Raw genomic sequence first — 16498 nt, 5'->3', positions numbered from 1 at the left:
AAACAGTCCATTGAATTGGACATATGGTGTGGGGCACTCTTGTTCCTTACTTACATAAATGATTTGCCCTTTAGTATTAAAGATAATTCTAAAATATTTCTGTTTGCTGATGACACTAAATGATAGTAAAGGATGTTGTGTGCTGCATTGGCTCTGTTTCAAATAGTGCAGTTCATGGCTTGTAGAACAGAAACTAATGCTGTTATATTAAGACTCAGTTTCTAGTTTCTAACACACAACACAACACAACACAATGTTTTAATTTCACAGAATGGGCATGTGATTAGTGAAACTGAACAGGTGTCCATAGATAGTAAACTGTCATGGAAAATCCCACATACAGGATCTTCTTCAAAGACATAATGCTGCCATTTTTACTATTCGAACGGTATCTGATCAGTCACCACAAAAATTAGTCTACTTTGAACTTTTCTTTGCTTGTGTCATATGGTATTCTATTTTAAGGTAACTTTTCCCATTCTCGAAGGAGATTTTTGGCTCAGAAGCTGGCAGTTTGGACAATAACTGGTGTAAGTTTGACAGCCTCTCCTCGCCCCTGTCCACTAGTCTGCAGGCGCTACCGTAGTCCGTTGTTTCTGTGCGTGCACAGCGCGCTGCGTACTCGGCAGTTCAAAGTTCCACACTCGGCGCAATCAGTAGAGCACTGTCGTCGTCATAGGCACACTCGCGACTCGGTTGATTGCTGATTTACACAGGGATGAGGAGCAGACACATTTTGTGTAGTAGATTTTGACTAAAAAGTTGCTTGTATAAAACTTGCCTTAAAAATGAGCCATTAACGAAACCAGTGGTGCTGCATTTGTCTGTCTATGAAGATGTGCTGTGTAGGCTAACCAACAGTTTTTAAAAAAGGTGGTTTGTAAATAAGGCATCATTCCCTCGACACCCGAGCCACAAAATAAGTAAATTAAAATCAGTCACATCCTTTGTAGAACAACTTTACATGAGAAGTAATTGATTAATAAAGAACAACAGCACTATGTGATGACTGGTTTGTACATTCTCAAACATTTACAGTCAAAAAATAATCACTAACTCTTTAAACTTTTTTCCCATCGTCATAGTGTATAACATGTTTAACAGATTTTAAATGAATTTATTCTTTAAAAACCAAATAGAAAGTATTAACAGTAATCATTGTTATCAAACAATCCACTGTCATCAATATTCTCAGATTATGTGTCATATTTAAGGTTTCCATAACACCCCTCATGAAGTGGTGGAATGTAATTCTGTAATTCCTGTAAATCCTTTAGCTTGGCAGGTTTTACAAGTGTTGGGCCAAACTATTGATGGAAGGCCTACCTGGCAATTCTTTTTTTCCCTAATATTTATAGGATCAATTTCTCCGTTACCATATTTAAAGAAAAACTAAAAAAGTGTAATCTGTCATTATCAAATATGTTTACTTACTTAATAAATCCTGCTGCCCAGGTCGGTCTGTCGCTATGCCTTATCTTGAAGAGGTTTTACAGTAAAAATCATATAGTGGAGGAGCTGAGTTACATTCCATCCTATATTTTTCATTGTTTGATTTTACAATAATTAACACGTTAACTGCCGCTTCCTTTTAGCCCTTCACACTTAATACGCCATCCCACCTTGCTTTCCCCGGTGTGAGTGCACGGTTATGTCCATCCTTGATTTTCTTTGCCAAGCAGCATTGTTCTCCTAGATTTAACTACTTGAATTTCCTTTTGGAATTGTTGGTTTGGGACGCCTGTGGCATTACCTTCATACCAGCCCCTCCGCCCCTTCTTCCCCCATTCCTCCAATGTTTCATCTCTTCTTATGTGTCATTTTGTTTTCCTTTTCTTGTCTTCTTCCCCTGATGTTTCCCCTCCCCCCCCTTTTTTTCCAATCAGGATATGGTGTGGGGACCGGGACAGGTTGGATGCGGTGCTGGCACCCCACTGCGCATTGTGTTTCCAGGGTACCCCCACTCCCCACTCCCCTGGTGCCCTGATGTGGTCTTTGGGTTGTTTTCTCCTTAATTTCTGCCATGATCAATGAACTCGCTGGTAGGCAATAACCCCCATCCCCCAGCAAATCAACCAATTACTCTACCAGCCCAGTTCATAGGCAAATTTCCTTTTCCATCTCATCCAGTCATTGTACTACTGATACCTCCAAAATATAATCACCACCACCACCACCACCACCACCTCCCTGAGGTCTCGCCAATCTTTGCTGGGTTTGTGCTTGGCTATCACGGGGCCCCAGCCTTTGCAGCATCTTTTGCCTTCTGTGCTGCATGTCTATCCTCTTGCTATTCTTTTTCCCCCTCCCTTAAGGAACGTAACTGGGGTTTCATATGGGATGTTCTGTATTGTCCATTGCTAACATAAGAACAGTCTCATCACTGTTTTTCATTCCCTTTTCCTTCCTTTGTTTACCTTCTCTTCTCATTCCCCTGCTTTGGCATTTGCCCCAGCCTTTGCAGCATCTTTTGCCTTCTGTGCTGCATGTCTATCCTCTTGCTATTCTTTTTCCCCCTCCCTTAAGGAACGTAACTGGGGTTTCATATGGGATGTTCTGTATTGTCCATTGCTAACATAAGAACAGTCTCATCACTGTTTTTCATTCCCTTTTCCTTCCTTTGTTTACCTTCTCTTCTCATTCCCCTGCTTTGGCATTTGCGGTTCCTCTTTCTCTTCTTCCTCCCTGTACGCATCTGACACGTAACAGGTGACTGGGTAACGTGTAATTCCCAGCCCCAGGTCGGCGGTTAGGGTTCACATGTACCCCCTGGTACAGGCCAGGCTGAGGGAGGGATGATTGCCTAAGCGGCTACCTTTCCAAATTGCAGATTGGTTCCACTGTCAGGTGTTCAGGAGGTCTGACCTGAGGTGTGAACAATCACCTAAGGCTGGTGTGCCCCCTTGTGACGAGGTCCCCCAGATGGGAGGAGCACGCCATTGGAGACGCTGGCAGTCATGGGCGTTTCTCGCAATGAGTCAGTCATCTTCACAATCAGCATCTATGAAACATAAACGGAATGAGGCTAATGATTTAAAGACCCTTCCAGCTGCACCACGGTTCCTCGTGGTTTCAAGTGTTGAAGATTGGCAGTCCTTCGCAACAGTAAATCCATTTATTATTAAGAAAGGTGTTGATGCAGTTGCCAGCCCTGTAAAATCCTGCTCTCATTTACAGAATGGCACTTCGCTTTTGAAGACTACTTTTGATTCTCAACATAACTGCTTGTCACCTCACTTCTCCAAGGCTGTCCTGTTTGTGTCAAGGCCCATAGAACTCTGAATTCTTCCCGTGTTGTTATATACACAAGGCTGCTTGACGGTCTGACCGAGACCAAAATCCAATCATACCTCTTTGATCAGGGTGTCGTTGCCATGCATCGGACGATGGAAAAGGTAGAATCTTCCTTAGTGCCCAGCCGCACTCTTTTTCTCACCTTCGATAGTGGTGCTTCCGTCAAAGATCCAAGCAGGCTATGAAATTATCACAGTCTGACCGTACATTCCGAATCCAATATGCTGCTCCCAGTGTTTTGTCATCACCCAGACAAATGCGCCTGCCGCCTGTGGTAGGGGATGCACATGAGGGCGATTGTTCCCCCCCCCCCCCCCCCCCCCCCCTTCTCCCCGCTGTATCAACTGGAATGGCGGCCGTGCCACTGCCTCTTAGGATTGCACCATATATCTTGATGAGTGGGCTCTCCAGGAGATCCGGGTAAAGAAAAAAGTGCCGGACCCAGTTACTTGCAAGTTGTTGACTATTCAGGATCCATGTGTTCTACCATCTGGCACACATAGTTCTGTTCTTGCTATCTCTCGCTCCATGAAGGACATGTCCACACAGACATACAACCTCAAATACAGCTCTGAGGTTGAGAAATCGCCCAGTGTCAAGGTAGCATTGCCATTTTCTCATGAAGCTGTGCAACAAGCCGTCAAACACTTTTACCAAGGGGCAAAGCCACCAGCTGCACAACCGGTAGGCCAGAAAGGACAGTAGTAGTACTCCCGTAAAGACTTCCTATGTCCATCCAGCCAACCAACATCTTAGTCTTCCTCTGGTAACCAGAAAGGCTCAAATCCAACAAAGTCAGATGGTCTTCTCCTTCACCAACTTGAAGATCCTCTTCGATGGTGTTGCCGTGCGATACCATAGCCCAGCCACCTCCGTGTCGCCAGTATGCACCATCAACTGGTGTTCTGCATGGGACTCCACACCGACAGCACAAGCAAGCTGATGCTTCTGTGGACCCCGCACAGCAGGATTCTCCTGTTTCTGTGCCCTGTAGCAGTGAGTCTTCTTAGGATGCCGCCGAGGTGACACCCCTACATTTTTTCCTCATGACTCTCCTTCAGTGGAACATCTGCAGCCTTTGGTCCCACAAAGAGTATTTATGGCTGCTTCTAGTATCGTAGCATTCCCTTGCACTCTACCTTCAGGAAACAAAAATGCATCCTTACAAGCACTTTGAGCTTTGACACTTCTTCCCAGTTTGTTTTAACCTTCCCTCCGAGGTCAGCATTCCATCTCGTGGGGGTGTCATGCTGCTTACACAGCGAGATGGGTTGACTATGAACATCATCCTAACTACCCGTCTTCAAGCTGTTGCAGCTTGCCTTTTCCTTCTGCACCTGACTTTTCCCATGTATACTATTTATGTCCCTCCATCATTCGATGTCACCAGGGCAGATTTCCTTCAGCTTATTGGGCAGCTACATCACCCATTTCTGCTACTTGGTGATTTTAATGCGCATCATCCCATTAGGGGTTCTCTCAGAAGCTGTCGGAGAGGTGCCCTCATGGCTGAGTTTCTCAATCAACTCAACCTATTCTGCCTTAACACTGGAGCAGCCACATTCCTTTCCAACTCCTCACACACCAATTCCCATTTGGACATATCCTTCTACACTGCCCAGCTTACCCATTGTCTTGAGTGGCCTGTTCTCTCTGGCACCTACTCAAATGACCATTCCCCATGTACTATCCGTTTGCTGACTTTACCCCACCAGCATTGCACACCCAATAGCAGGTTACCAAGGGTGACTTAGGTCTTCTCTCCTCCCTGGCGACCTTCGAAGAATAAGATTTCCCCAGTTGTGATTACCAAGTGGAAAGTCTCACATACTTATTGCTGCGGAACATTCCATTCATTTCACTTTGCTGTGCCACGCGAGTGTCCCAGTCTCTCGGTGGATTGAGGCATGCCGCGAAGCAATTCGTGTGGAGAGGCATGCTATCAGCGTTTTTATCTGTTATCCTACAATGGCAAACTGCATTCATTATAGACAGATGCGTGGAAAGTGTTGCGTTCTTTCGGATAGCTAGAAAGCTAGCTGCATTTCATTCACTAGTTCTTTTAACAGTTCGACCCCTTCCACTGTCATGTCGGCCAACCTCTGATGGCTCTCTGGGAACGAGATCCATTCACCAATTTCCAGCCTGACAATAGCAGACAATGTCATTGTGGACCCTGTTGTTATCTCCAACACCTTGGGCCACAATTTTGTGGAAATTTCAAGTTCTTCGCACTATCATCCTGTCTTCCTCCATCAGAAACAAGTGCAGGCGGCTCGGGCAGTACTCTTGTCTTCTCAGAATCTCGAGTGCTACAATGCCGCCTTTACTATGAAGGAGCTAGGTCGTGCTCTCAGTTCATCCTGATCCTCCACCACAGGGCAAAATGCCATCCACATTCAGATGTTGCAGCACCTCTCTCTCCGGGAAGCACTTTCTGCTTAACACGTACAACTGCATCTGGGCACAGGGCACATTTCCCGGACATTGGCATGAAGCCAGTCATACCCAAACCTCAGTCTGATAAGGTCAGAAACTTAACTTCTAGCTACTGCTCCATCTCTCTGACCAGCTGTGTTTGCAAGGTGATGAAATGTACGATATATGCCTGGCTGGTACGGTGGCTCGATCTCGCAATTTACTAATGACTGCACAGTGTGGATTTTGAACTCACTTTTCTGTAGTTGATCATCTCGTTACTTTGTCCACCCATGTCGTGAATGGTTTTCTGTTCTCTGTTACCTCCTGGAGTCTGCATTTGGCACTTGCTCCTCCAGCAGCTTAATGTCACACTGCCTGCAGCTTTCCCTATGGGTGTGAACCCTTCACCACATAGGCTTCGTGATGTGGCCCGTGTTAACCTTGGCCTTCATTCGCTTCCTAAGGACACTATTCCTGCCTTGGTTCTATAACCTCCAGTTTCACGACCTTCACATGGAACTTCGCAATAGTACCTTTGCATACACTGATGGCTCTCGGACTGACCATGGGGTCGGATGTGCATTCGCCATTGGTGCCAACATTTTTTTATATCTGCTTTCGGCACACTGCTCAGTATTTACAGCCGAGCTCTTTGCCGTGTATCAGGCCACGGAGTACATCTGGTGACATAGACTTTTCAATTGTGTCCTCTGCTCAGACACTTTCGGTGCCCTTCAAAGTTTGTGTGCGCTGTACGCCGTCCATCCTGTAGTGCAACGCATCCAAGAAAACTGTCACTTTCTCACTCTTGTTGGAGCCGCTGTGGTGTTTATGTTGGTTCTTAGTCATATCTGCCAGGAAATGAAGCTGCTGATGCTGCTGCCAAGGCAACAATCCTCGTACCTCAGCCCACTAGTTCCCATATTCCATCCAATGATTTCTGTATTGCCATCTGTCAGGAGGTGGTGTCACTTTGGCATATCCTTTGGTCCTCTCTTCATGGGAATAAGCTCTGGATTATTAAGCCTCTCCCGGTGGCTTGGACGACATCCACTCAGCACTCCCACCGGGAGGAGGTCATTTTAAATAGGTTACGTATTGGGCTTTGCCTTTTTAGCCATCGTGATTTGTTACGTGGCACTCCCCTCCCACACTGTACACATAGTGCCCAAGCTTTAATTGTCTGCCACTTACTGATGGAATGCCCAGTTTTTAACCGTTTACATTCCCGCTTGGGTCTGCTTTTTGAGGTATTGACTGTTTAAGCAAATGATGCATGGGCTGTCAACCGTGTTTTACTATTTATCCATCATGGCAATATGGTGGAGGTCATTTAGTTTTTAGTTTTGGGCTTTCATTTCTGTAGGGTATCCTTTGTAGCCCTTTCTCCACATCCCTATTCTTAGCTGTCTTGTCTTACGTCAATTGGGATTGACATAGTGTCATTTTTTAGCTCCTCTTGGTCTGTGTTCTATTGTTTTGACTTGGCACTTATGATCCCAGATGTTTTTGTGCCCTAGAAGCAAAGCAATAATAATAATCATCAATGCCAGTTTTTTGTGTATTTGATTATGCAATATATGTTCTGTGACTCAATAATAGTAATAATAATAATAATAATAATAATAATAATAATAAACCCCGTGGAGGCTAGGGAAAAGAATAGGCCTTCCATATGTTTTGCCAGTCGTAAAAGGCGATGAAAAGAACAACCACTAATAGGGCTAACCCCCCTTTCAGTGTGATTAGTTGCTTCAGGACAGAACTAATGAAGCCTCATACAAGCGCTGTCATGGTCGGGGACGACGCTTGAACCCTATGCCCGTCCACAATGGTAACAACACTGCTAGCCACACGGAAAATGATTTAAATCCTAATAGAGGTGTTTTGCAGGATATGCTTAGAGGATGAGATGGTCAGATGAAGTTAACCGACACCTCATGTTCCGTTGTCACCAAGCAACAAACTTAGGAACAAACACGGCTGGATAGAGATCACAAGTATAAACAACATTTATTACCAGGTACCCAGAATTACAATTTTTAACAGAACAACGACTAGTTGATCAGATCCGTGTAATAATAAAAAATAACAGGATACCCCAGTCAGAATTAGAAAACATCAAACAACAAGTACAACAAATACTAGAACAAAATAATGTGCAATCAGAAGAAGAAGAAAATGCAGTCATGGACTCGAACATCTCAGAGCAAACAAATAAAGAACAACACGCATCAATTAAACAATCAGAGGAAAACGAAATCTTAAGACAGCCACCAGAACAAGCACAAATAGAACATGAAGTGACACACATGTTAGATATAGAAAAAAAATTTCAGTTGACACATATGAATACAAAGACACACACACACACAGACATTAGACCATTCTTGCATAGACCACCAAATAACCCACAAGTCGAAACAACAATAACAACTATCAGCACAATCATACACAACAAAATAAATGGAAAATACAACTATGGAAGAGTTAAAACTATTGGTTTGTGCAGGAGCACTCACTACAATGAATATACACTCTAGGCAGAGATCAGAACCAACCAACACACAGAAAAAAACCACAAAACCAGCATGGCAACAAAGGCTACTGATCAGAATAGAAAAACTGAGAAAAGACATCAGACAGCTAACACGATTTATAAGAAATGAGATATCAGGCAAAAAATGAAAAAGGTTAGGTAAAATCACACAACAAGAAGCAATAGAGCAGTTAGATAAAAAGAAGCAGAAATTACAAGCATTGGCCAAACGACTTAGAAGATACAAAAAAAGTGAAAATAGAAGGAAACAAAACCAAACATTAAACACAAACCAAAAGAAATTTTACCAGACAATAGATAACACACACATTAAAATAGGCAATCCACCAAACATAAGACATGGAACACTTCTGGAGCAACATATGGTCAAACCCGGTACAGCATAACAGGCATTCACGGTGGCTACAAGCAGAAACACACATACAAGATGATACCACAAATGCCTGAAGTGATAATTTTGCAACACGAAGTCACCCAAGCAATTAATTCTACACAAAATTGGAAAGCTCCTGGAAAAGATAAAATAGCAAATTTCTGGCTAAAGAAGTTCACCTCAACACATTCACATCTAACTAAATTATTTAACATATTAAAAATAAAGATTCCAAGACTTACCAAGCGGGAAAGCGCCGGCAGACAGGCACATGAACAAAACACACAAACACACACACAGAATTACGAGCTTTCGCAACTGGCAGTTGCTTCGTCAGGAAGGAAGGAAGGAGAGGGAAAAATGAAAGGGTGTGGGTTTTAAGGGAGAGGGTAAGGAGTCATTCCAATCCCGGGAGCGGAAAGACTTCCCTTAGGGGAAAAAAAGGACAGGTGTACACTCGCGCACACACACACACATATCCATCCGCACATACACAGACACAAGCAGACATGTCTGCTTGTGTCTGTGTATGTGCGGATGGATATGTGTGTGTGTGTGCGAGTGTACACCTGTCCTTTTTTTCCCCTAAGGGAAGTCTTTCCGCTCCCGGGATTGGAATGACTCCTTACCCTCTCCCTTAAAACCCACACCCTTTCATTTTTCCCTCTCCTTCCTTCCTTCCTGACGAAGCAACTGCCAGTTGCGAAAGCTTGTAATTCTGTGTGTGTGTTTGTGTGTTTTGTTCATGTGCCTGTCTGCCGGCGCTTTCCCGCTTGGTAAGTCTTGGAATCTTTATTTTTAATATATTTTTCCCATGTGGAAGTTTCTTTCTGTTTTATTTACATCGTCATAAATTATTTAACAGTTACATTGCAGACCCATACACATTCCCTGATACACTTACATGTGGGTTAACTTACCTGAAACCAAAAGATCAAGCAGACACAGCAAACCCAGCAAAATATCGCACCATAACATGCCTACCAACAATATATAAAATATTAACTTCAGTCATTATACAGAAATTAATGACACATGCAACACAGAACAAAATTATAAATGAAGAACAAAAAGGCTGCTGCAAAGGAGCACGGGGATGTAAAGAGCAACTGATAATAGATACAGAGGTGACATATCAAGCTAAAACTAAACAAAGGTCGCTGCACTATGCATACATTGATTACCAAAAAGCTTTTGATAGTGTACCCCACTCATGGTTACTACACATATTGGAAATATACAAAGTAGATTCTAAATTGTTAAAGTTCCTAAACATAGTAATGAAAAATTGAAAAACCACACTTAATATCCAAACAAATTCAAATATCATCACATAACAGCCAATACAGATTAAGCGTGGAATATACCAAGGAGACTCATTAAGACCTTTCTGGTTCTGCCTTGCTCTGAACCCACTATCCAACATGCTAAATAATACAAATTATGGATACAATATTATTGGAACATACCAACACAAAAATCACACATTTGCTATGCATGGATTATCTAAAACTACTGGCAGCACTAAATAAACAACTCAACCAATTACTAAAGATAACAGAAGTATTCAACAATGATATAAATATGGCTTTTGGAACAGACAAATGTAAGAAAACAAGCGTAGGCAAGGGAAAACACACCAAACAAGATGATTACATATTGGATAACTACAGTGACTGCATAGAAGTGATGGAAAAAACAGATGCCTATAAATATCTAGTATACAGGCAAAAAATAGGAATAGATAATACAAATATAAAAGAAAAATATATACAAAGACTAACAAAAATACTGAAAACAGAATTGACAGCAAGAAACAAGACAAAAGCCGTAAATACCAGTGCTATACCAATATTGACCTACTCATTTGGAGAAGTGAAATGGAGTAACACAGACCTAGAAGCACTTAATACACTTACACGATCACAATGCCACAAATATAGAATACATCACATACATTCAGCAGCAGAAAGATTCACATTAAGCAGAAAGCGAGGAGGAAAGGGATTTATCGACATAAAAAACCTACATTATGGACAGGTAGATAATTCAAGAAAATTCTTTATAGAACGTGCAGAAACTAGCAAAATACACAAAGCAATCACTCATATAAATACATCGGCCACACCATTGCAATTTCATAACCACTTCTACAGCCCTTTAGATCACATAACATCAACAGATACAAAGGAAAGCAAATACTACATGGCAAGCACCCATATCATCTAACACAGCCACACATCGATCGAGACGCATTCATCACAAGGGTAAGACAAGGCAATATATACAGTGAGACAGAAGGATTCATGACTGCAATACAGGATCAAACAATAAACACCAGATATCACAGCAAGCATATTATTAAAGATCCCAATAATACCACAACAGATAAATGCAGACTTTGCAAACAACCAATAGAAACAGTAGATCACATCTCAAGCGGATGTACAATACTAGCAAATACAGAATACCCCAGAAGACATGACAATGTAGCAAAAATAATACATCAACAACTTGCCATACAACATAACTAATAAAACAACATGGTCCCACATACAAGTATGCACCACAAAATGTACTGGAGAATGATGAATACAAATTATACTGGAACAGAACCATTATAACAGATAAAACACCACTACATAACAAACCTGACATCATACTCACCAATGAAAAGAAGAAATTAACACAACTAATCGAAATATCCATACCCAATGCAACAAATACACAGAAAAAATTGAAAAATACATCCAACTGGCTGAGGAAGTCAAGGACATGTGGCATCAGGATAAGGTTGACATTATACCAATTATACTATCAACTACAGGAGTCATACCACACAATATCCACCAGTACATCAATGCAATACAGCTACATCCAAACGTATATATACAGCTACAGAAATCTGTAATTATTGATACATGTTCAATTACCCGAAAGTTCATAAATGCAATGTGACACATACCGTACAGTTAAAAGGAAGTCACGCTTGATCAAGGTCCATGTCAGTTTCCATTTTTGACGAGACATAACGTCTGAGAAAAGAAAGAATAATAATAATAATAATGTGTAGGCACTAATGAGCCAATAGTTGGGTGTCATAAATGATAACAATGACAAAACATTAAGTTTCAATTGCTATAAAATGTAATACATAAATTTTTCACACACAGTTGTGTGAAGGGTGTCATTCTGCTTCTAAAATAGACATGTAAATGCTATTAAAGAATGTCAAGTTTCTAGGTTTGAGGATATGCAACTCATATTCATGAACTAGTGAAATTTAACGTAATTAATTTCATTACCAGTATAGGTAAGCCAAGCCAACATTTATAGCATTTGTTGATTTAGTAACTATGGAAATACAATCTTTCCAGTTGTGTATTTATCAGCAATTAAATTTGGGGAGTGAAACATTATTAACAATTGTACAAAAACCAGACTGCAGGTGTAGAAGTAGGACAACATGAAAGGGGCTGCAGTATTTGAGAAGGGAGGGAGACAGTGTAGTATCTTACCCCTTTCCCACTCCCACCTGCAAGTGAGGGAGACAGTGTAGTATCCTACCATCCCACTACACACACACACACACACACACACACACACACACACACACACACACACACACACACAGTAAAGGAAACCAAGGAGAAGACTGGAAAAGTAATTGAAGGTGAGATAGAAGCAGTAGAACTACAGAACCACAGACAAACTATAAAGATTTTGTCAGAGAAAGTGAGATACTGGAAAGCTCAGTTTAATGGACTGGATGCAGGCACAGTGTTTGAAGAAATCGGGCTGTCTCACTGTAGAATTCCCACAGTTTTCCTCAATCATTTCGGCCAGAGAGAGGCAACATTCCTTTGCTGAGGCTGTGCCAGCTTATGGCCTCTTCCTTTTCTTGTTCACCTCTTCGTACACATTGTCATTGCCGTAGCCTATGCTATTTCCTGTCATTAGGTGCTCAAATAGGAACACATGCTGAAATTTGCATGTATATTAATAATAAATATTTAGTGAAAAGTTGTTACGATATGAGATGAGACTTCCATAAGACTTATGTGCCATTTGCATTTTCTTTTCCTACCCTTGACAGCATAAACTGCACCGACACTCTTCAGATTTGCTGTGAATAAATGAACTATGCCTACTGTACATTGCACATGTCATGTAATTTTGCAATTACATCTGCAGAGTATATTGTGATCATTAACAATACATTTGAGGAAAAATAACGCTTGTAATATATCAGTTCAGGTAGTAATCTTCTGTTATAAGATGTAAAATTTTGCACATGAAATATATTTTGTCAATCTAGTTTTTGTGGATACTCCTCATTAATGCCCGTAGTGATAACAATGTTTCTTGATAAGTAATGCAATATGATACGCCCACTGTGTTGGCTCATATTTGTGAGACATGAAATTCACCAGACACACAATGAAAATGTATATTTGTGATCTAATAATGGTAGTAAATGTTCAGATTGTTAGCAACACTTTTATTTCAGAAGGTTTCACTGAGTGCAGTATAGTATTTATTCACCTAACCGAACAGTAAGAATTCATGACTGATGTTAAGTGTTCATAATTAAAATGCTCACATTTTTCTATTCTTTTCTTGCAGTATTGGAGTCGCTGTAGCTAGTGCTAACATGTTACTAACATGTTGCACATGGAACATGCCAATGCAGTTATATTTTCATGCTTTTATTTGATACTCTATGAGATTCATAAACTATTGTCAGAATTATTGCCCGTCTTTTGCATGATAAATCAGCATTTGTAATTTATTGATTAATCATTCATTCTTCTGATAGCATATCACAATAATTGTGTTCTTTGTTTCCCATTATTCTTAATGGGTACTTTCTACACATCTGTAGTCCACTGTTATTCTTCAGCATATACCAAAAGAGTGGCACCTCATTGCTGTTGCGGATCTGGTGTTCAGGGTAACAGTGACCCTGCTGCATTTGGATTACATGCATGTGGAAGTTGTTGACTTTCTCTGTTTCTGTGATGCAAAAATACACCGATGTACGTAGGGTCATAAAGGGGGCGTGGGGGAGGGGGGGTATATTGGATGGTACGGTTATTATCGGGCCAGTGACGAAGTTTTTTGGTGTCAGACTTGGCATAAGAAAAAATTTCTTGGCGAGACTGAGCCAAAATATGTTACAGTGAAACATAATCCACTAATAACATTTATACAATGACAGATGGCAAGTCAAACATAAATTTGTTAAGTTTGTACATGTGTTGTTATTTATAGATAGTTGTTGAATAGTAGAACTTCTGTATTTTGTTGACAGCATTATCAACGGTTTTGCACTGCCTCTGAAGGAGGAGCACAAAATCTTCCTGTTGAAGGTCCTGCTGCCTTTACACAAGGTGAAGTCGTTGTCTGTGTACCACCCGCAGCTGGCCTACTGCGTGGTGCAGTTCCTGGAGAAGGACGCGTCCCTCACAGAGCCAGTCATAAGGTCACTCCTCAAGTTCTGGCCCAAGACACATTCACCAAAGGAGGTAAAATTTATTGTAAATTATCTTAATTTGATAGTGATGTTTTTAAAATACAAATTGTAAATTGGTATAGTTAGCATTACTTTTTGGAAGTAGGTGTTAGTATATGCAAAGCAGTGTTGGTGAAATTTATTTATGTATATGGCAATGGGTACTAATACGCTGAGTGGTTGTGTGCGCGCGTGCTTGGGCTTGGGCATGGGTGTGCGCGCGCGCGCGAATTTTGTATGACTGACAATTCGTGAAGCCTTTGCAGTTTTGTGTGCACTTCTTTTCAGCTGTGTGGTATGTGAGGATTAGGGGTGTGCAGGGATACGTTGTAGAAACCTGTCTATGAACTACGTCGGGGAATACTGTCTTGTCCTTTAAGGTCTCAATGAGACAGACAGCATACTGGACTAGGGAATTCTCGTCACAGAAGATGTGCTGTCCACGGTTGGCCAGTCTGTAAAATAGCAATTTTTTTGTTGTGGAAGCATGACAGCTATAAAAAAAATTGAAGTACAAGTGCAGTGTGCAGCATGTCTATCCTCTTGCTATTGTTTTTCCCCTCCCTTGGGAAACATGACTGGGGTATTATTGTGAATGTTCTGCTGACCTGCAAACAGTTTCAACTTTCTGTTTGGCTCCTTTTCTTCCTGTGTTTGTTTCCCTTCACCACTCGTTCCTCCACATCAGAGCTCGAGGATCCTCTTTTTTTTCTTCTTCCTCCCTACATGCTCCTAAAGACCAGCCCACATGTCTTGACACTTAAAAGGCTACTGGGTAATGCATAATTCCCAGCCCCGGGTCGAGAGGCGGGGTTCTCTCTTACCCCTGGTACAGGCCAGGCCCAGGGAGGGATGATTGCCCGAGCTGTAACCTTCCCAGATTGCCCATCGGTCCCTCCGTCAGGTTTTCGGGAGATGTGACCTGAGGTGTGAACAATCACCTAAGGCGGGTGCATCCCCTCGTGTAGGGGGCCCCCAGTTGGAAGGAGTGCGCCATCGGAGACGCTGCCAAATGTGGGGGATTTCCTCGCGATAAGTCACTGATCCTCTGCGTTGAATTCGATGAAATGAGAACATAATGAAACTATTGACTCGAAAGACCCTTCCCACTGCACCGCGGTTCCTTGTTGTATCATGTACTGATGATGGTCAGTCCTTCACCACGGTCAATCCGTTTATAATTCAGAAAAGTGTTGATTCCACTGCTGGCCCTGTGAAATCCTGTTTTTGTTTACAGAATGGCACTTTGCTTTTGGAGACAGCATCTGATACTCAAGCACAACTACTTCTTGTTGCCTCACTTCTCCATGGCTACCCTGTTCATGTCGAAGCATGTAGAAATTTGAATTCTTCCCGTGGTGTAGTTTACACCGGGCTGCTTGACGGTCTGACCGAGGCTGAAATACAATCTTACCTCTCCAATCAGGGTGTCATTGCCATTCATCATGTCATGAAGAAGGTCGATACTTCCTTGGTGCCTACCTGCACCCATTTCCTCAGCTTTGATAGGGTGATGCTGCCGCCCAAGATTAAAGCAGGCTACGAAATCATCACAGTCCGACTGTACATTCCGAATCTGATGTGCTGTTACCAGTGTTATCGGTTCAATCACACCATAACATCTTGTCGACACCCGGCCAAGTGCATAACCTGTGGTAGAGATGCACACGAGGGCAAATGTCCGTCTCCTTCAACCCGCTGTATCAACCGCAATGGCGCCCATGCTGCCTCCTGCGGGGATTGTCCAGTATATCTTGATGAGCGTGTTGTTCAAGACTTAGAGTAAAGGCAAAAGTGTCTTACCCAGTAGCTCGCAAGTTACTGGCTTGCCACAAACCCTGTGTTCTCCCATCTGGCATTTACAGTTCTTCTTACACCTCACTCCATGAAGGACATGGCTACATAGACATGCGAGCTCAAATTTGGCTCCGAGGTTGTGAAGTCGCCCAGTGTCAAGGTACTATCACTCCATCCTGCAGTGCACCAAGCTGTCAAACTCTCACCTCATGAAGCGAAGCAACCCACTACACAACCGGCAGGCAGGAAAGGCCAGAAGGAGTACTCCTGGAAAGACTTCCTCCGTCCCTCCAGCCAACCAACACCCAAGTCTTCCTCTAAGCAGAAGGGTTCGAAGAGGTCCACTAAAGACAAATGGTCTTCCCCCTTCACCAACTCAGATCCTGCTCAACGGTGTCGCCACATGGTGGCTTAGACCTGCCAGCCTCTGTCTCGCCGGTGTGCAGCACCAACTGTTTTTCGGCATTGGATTCCACTGATCGACCGCACAAGCACGCCGATGCTTGTGTGGGCCCCGTGGAGCGGGATCCTCCTGCTT

At 42.4% G+C, this 16498-nt stretch overlaps 1 protein-coding gene across 4 annotated transcripts in view; it reads left to right on the top strand.

Moving 5' to 3' along the window:
• LOC126325221 (serine/threonine-protein phosphatase 2A 56 kDa regulatory subunit gamma isoform-like) overlaps positions 1-16498 on the top strand; it is a 317252-nt gene that overhangs the window by 265105 nt on the left and 35649 nt on the right. For all 4 annotated transcript variants that reach the window (XM_049995158.1, XM_049995168.1, XM_049995181.1 and 1 more), the window contains one exon: positions 13963-14176. In XM_049995158.1, the coding sequence (XP_049851115.1) occupies positions 13963-14176 (214 nt within the window). The remainder of the gene's footprint in view (positions 1-13962; positions 14177-16498) is intronic.

Source organism: Schistocerca gregaria, chromosome 1, assembly GCF_023897955.1.
Source record: "Schistocerca gregaria isolate iqSchGreg1 chromosome 1, iqSchGreg1.2, whole genome shotgun sequence".
In the NCBI taxonomy this organism is placed as follows: Eukaryota; Metazoa; Arthropoda; class Insecta; order Orthoptera; family Acrididae; genus Schistocerca; species Schistocerca gregaria.
Note: the sequence above shows the minus strand (reverse complement) of the source record. Positions and strands in the feature narration are given on the sequence as shown.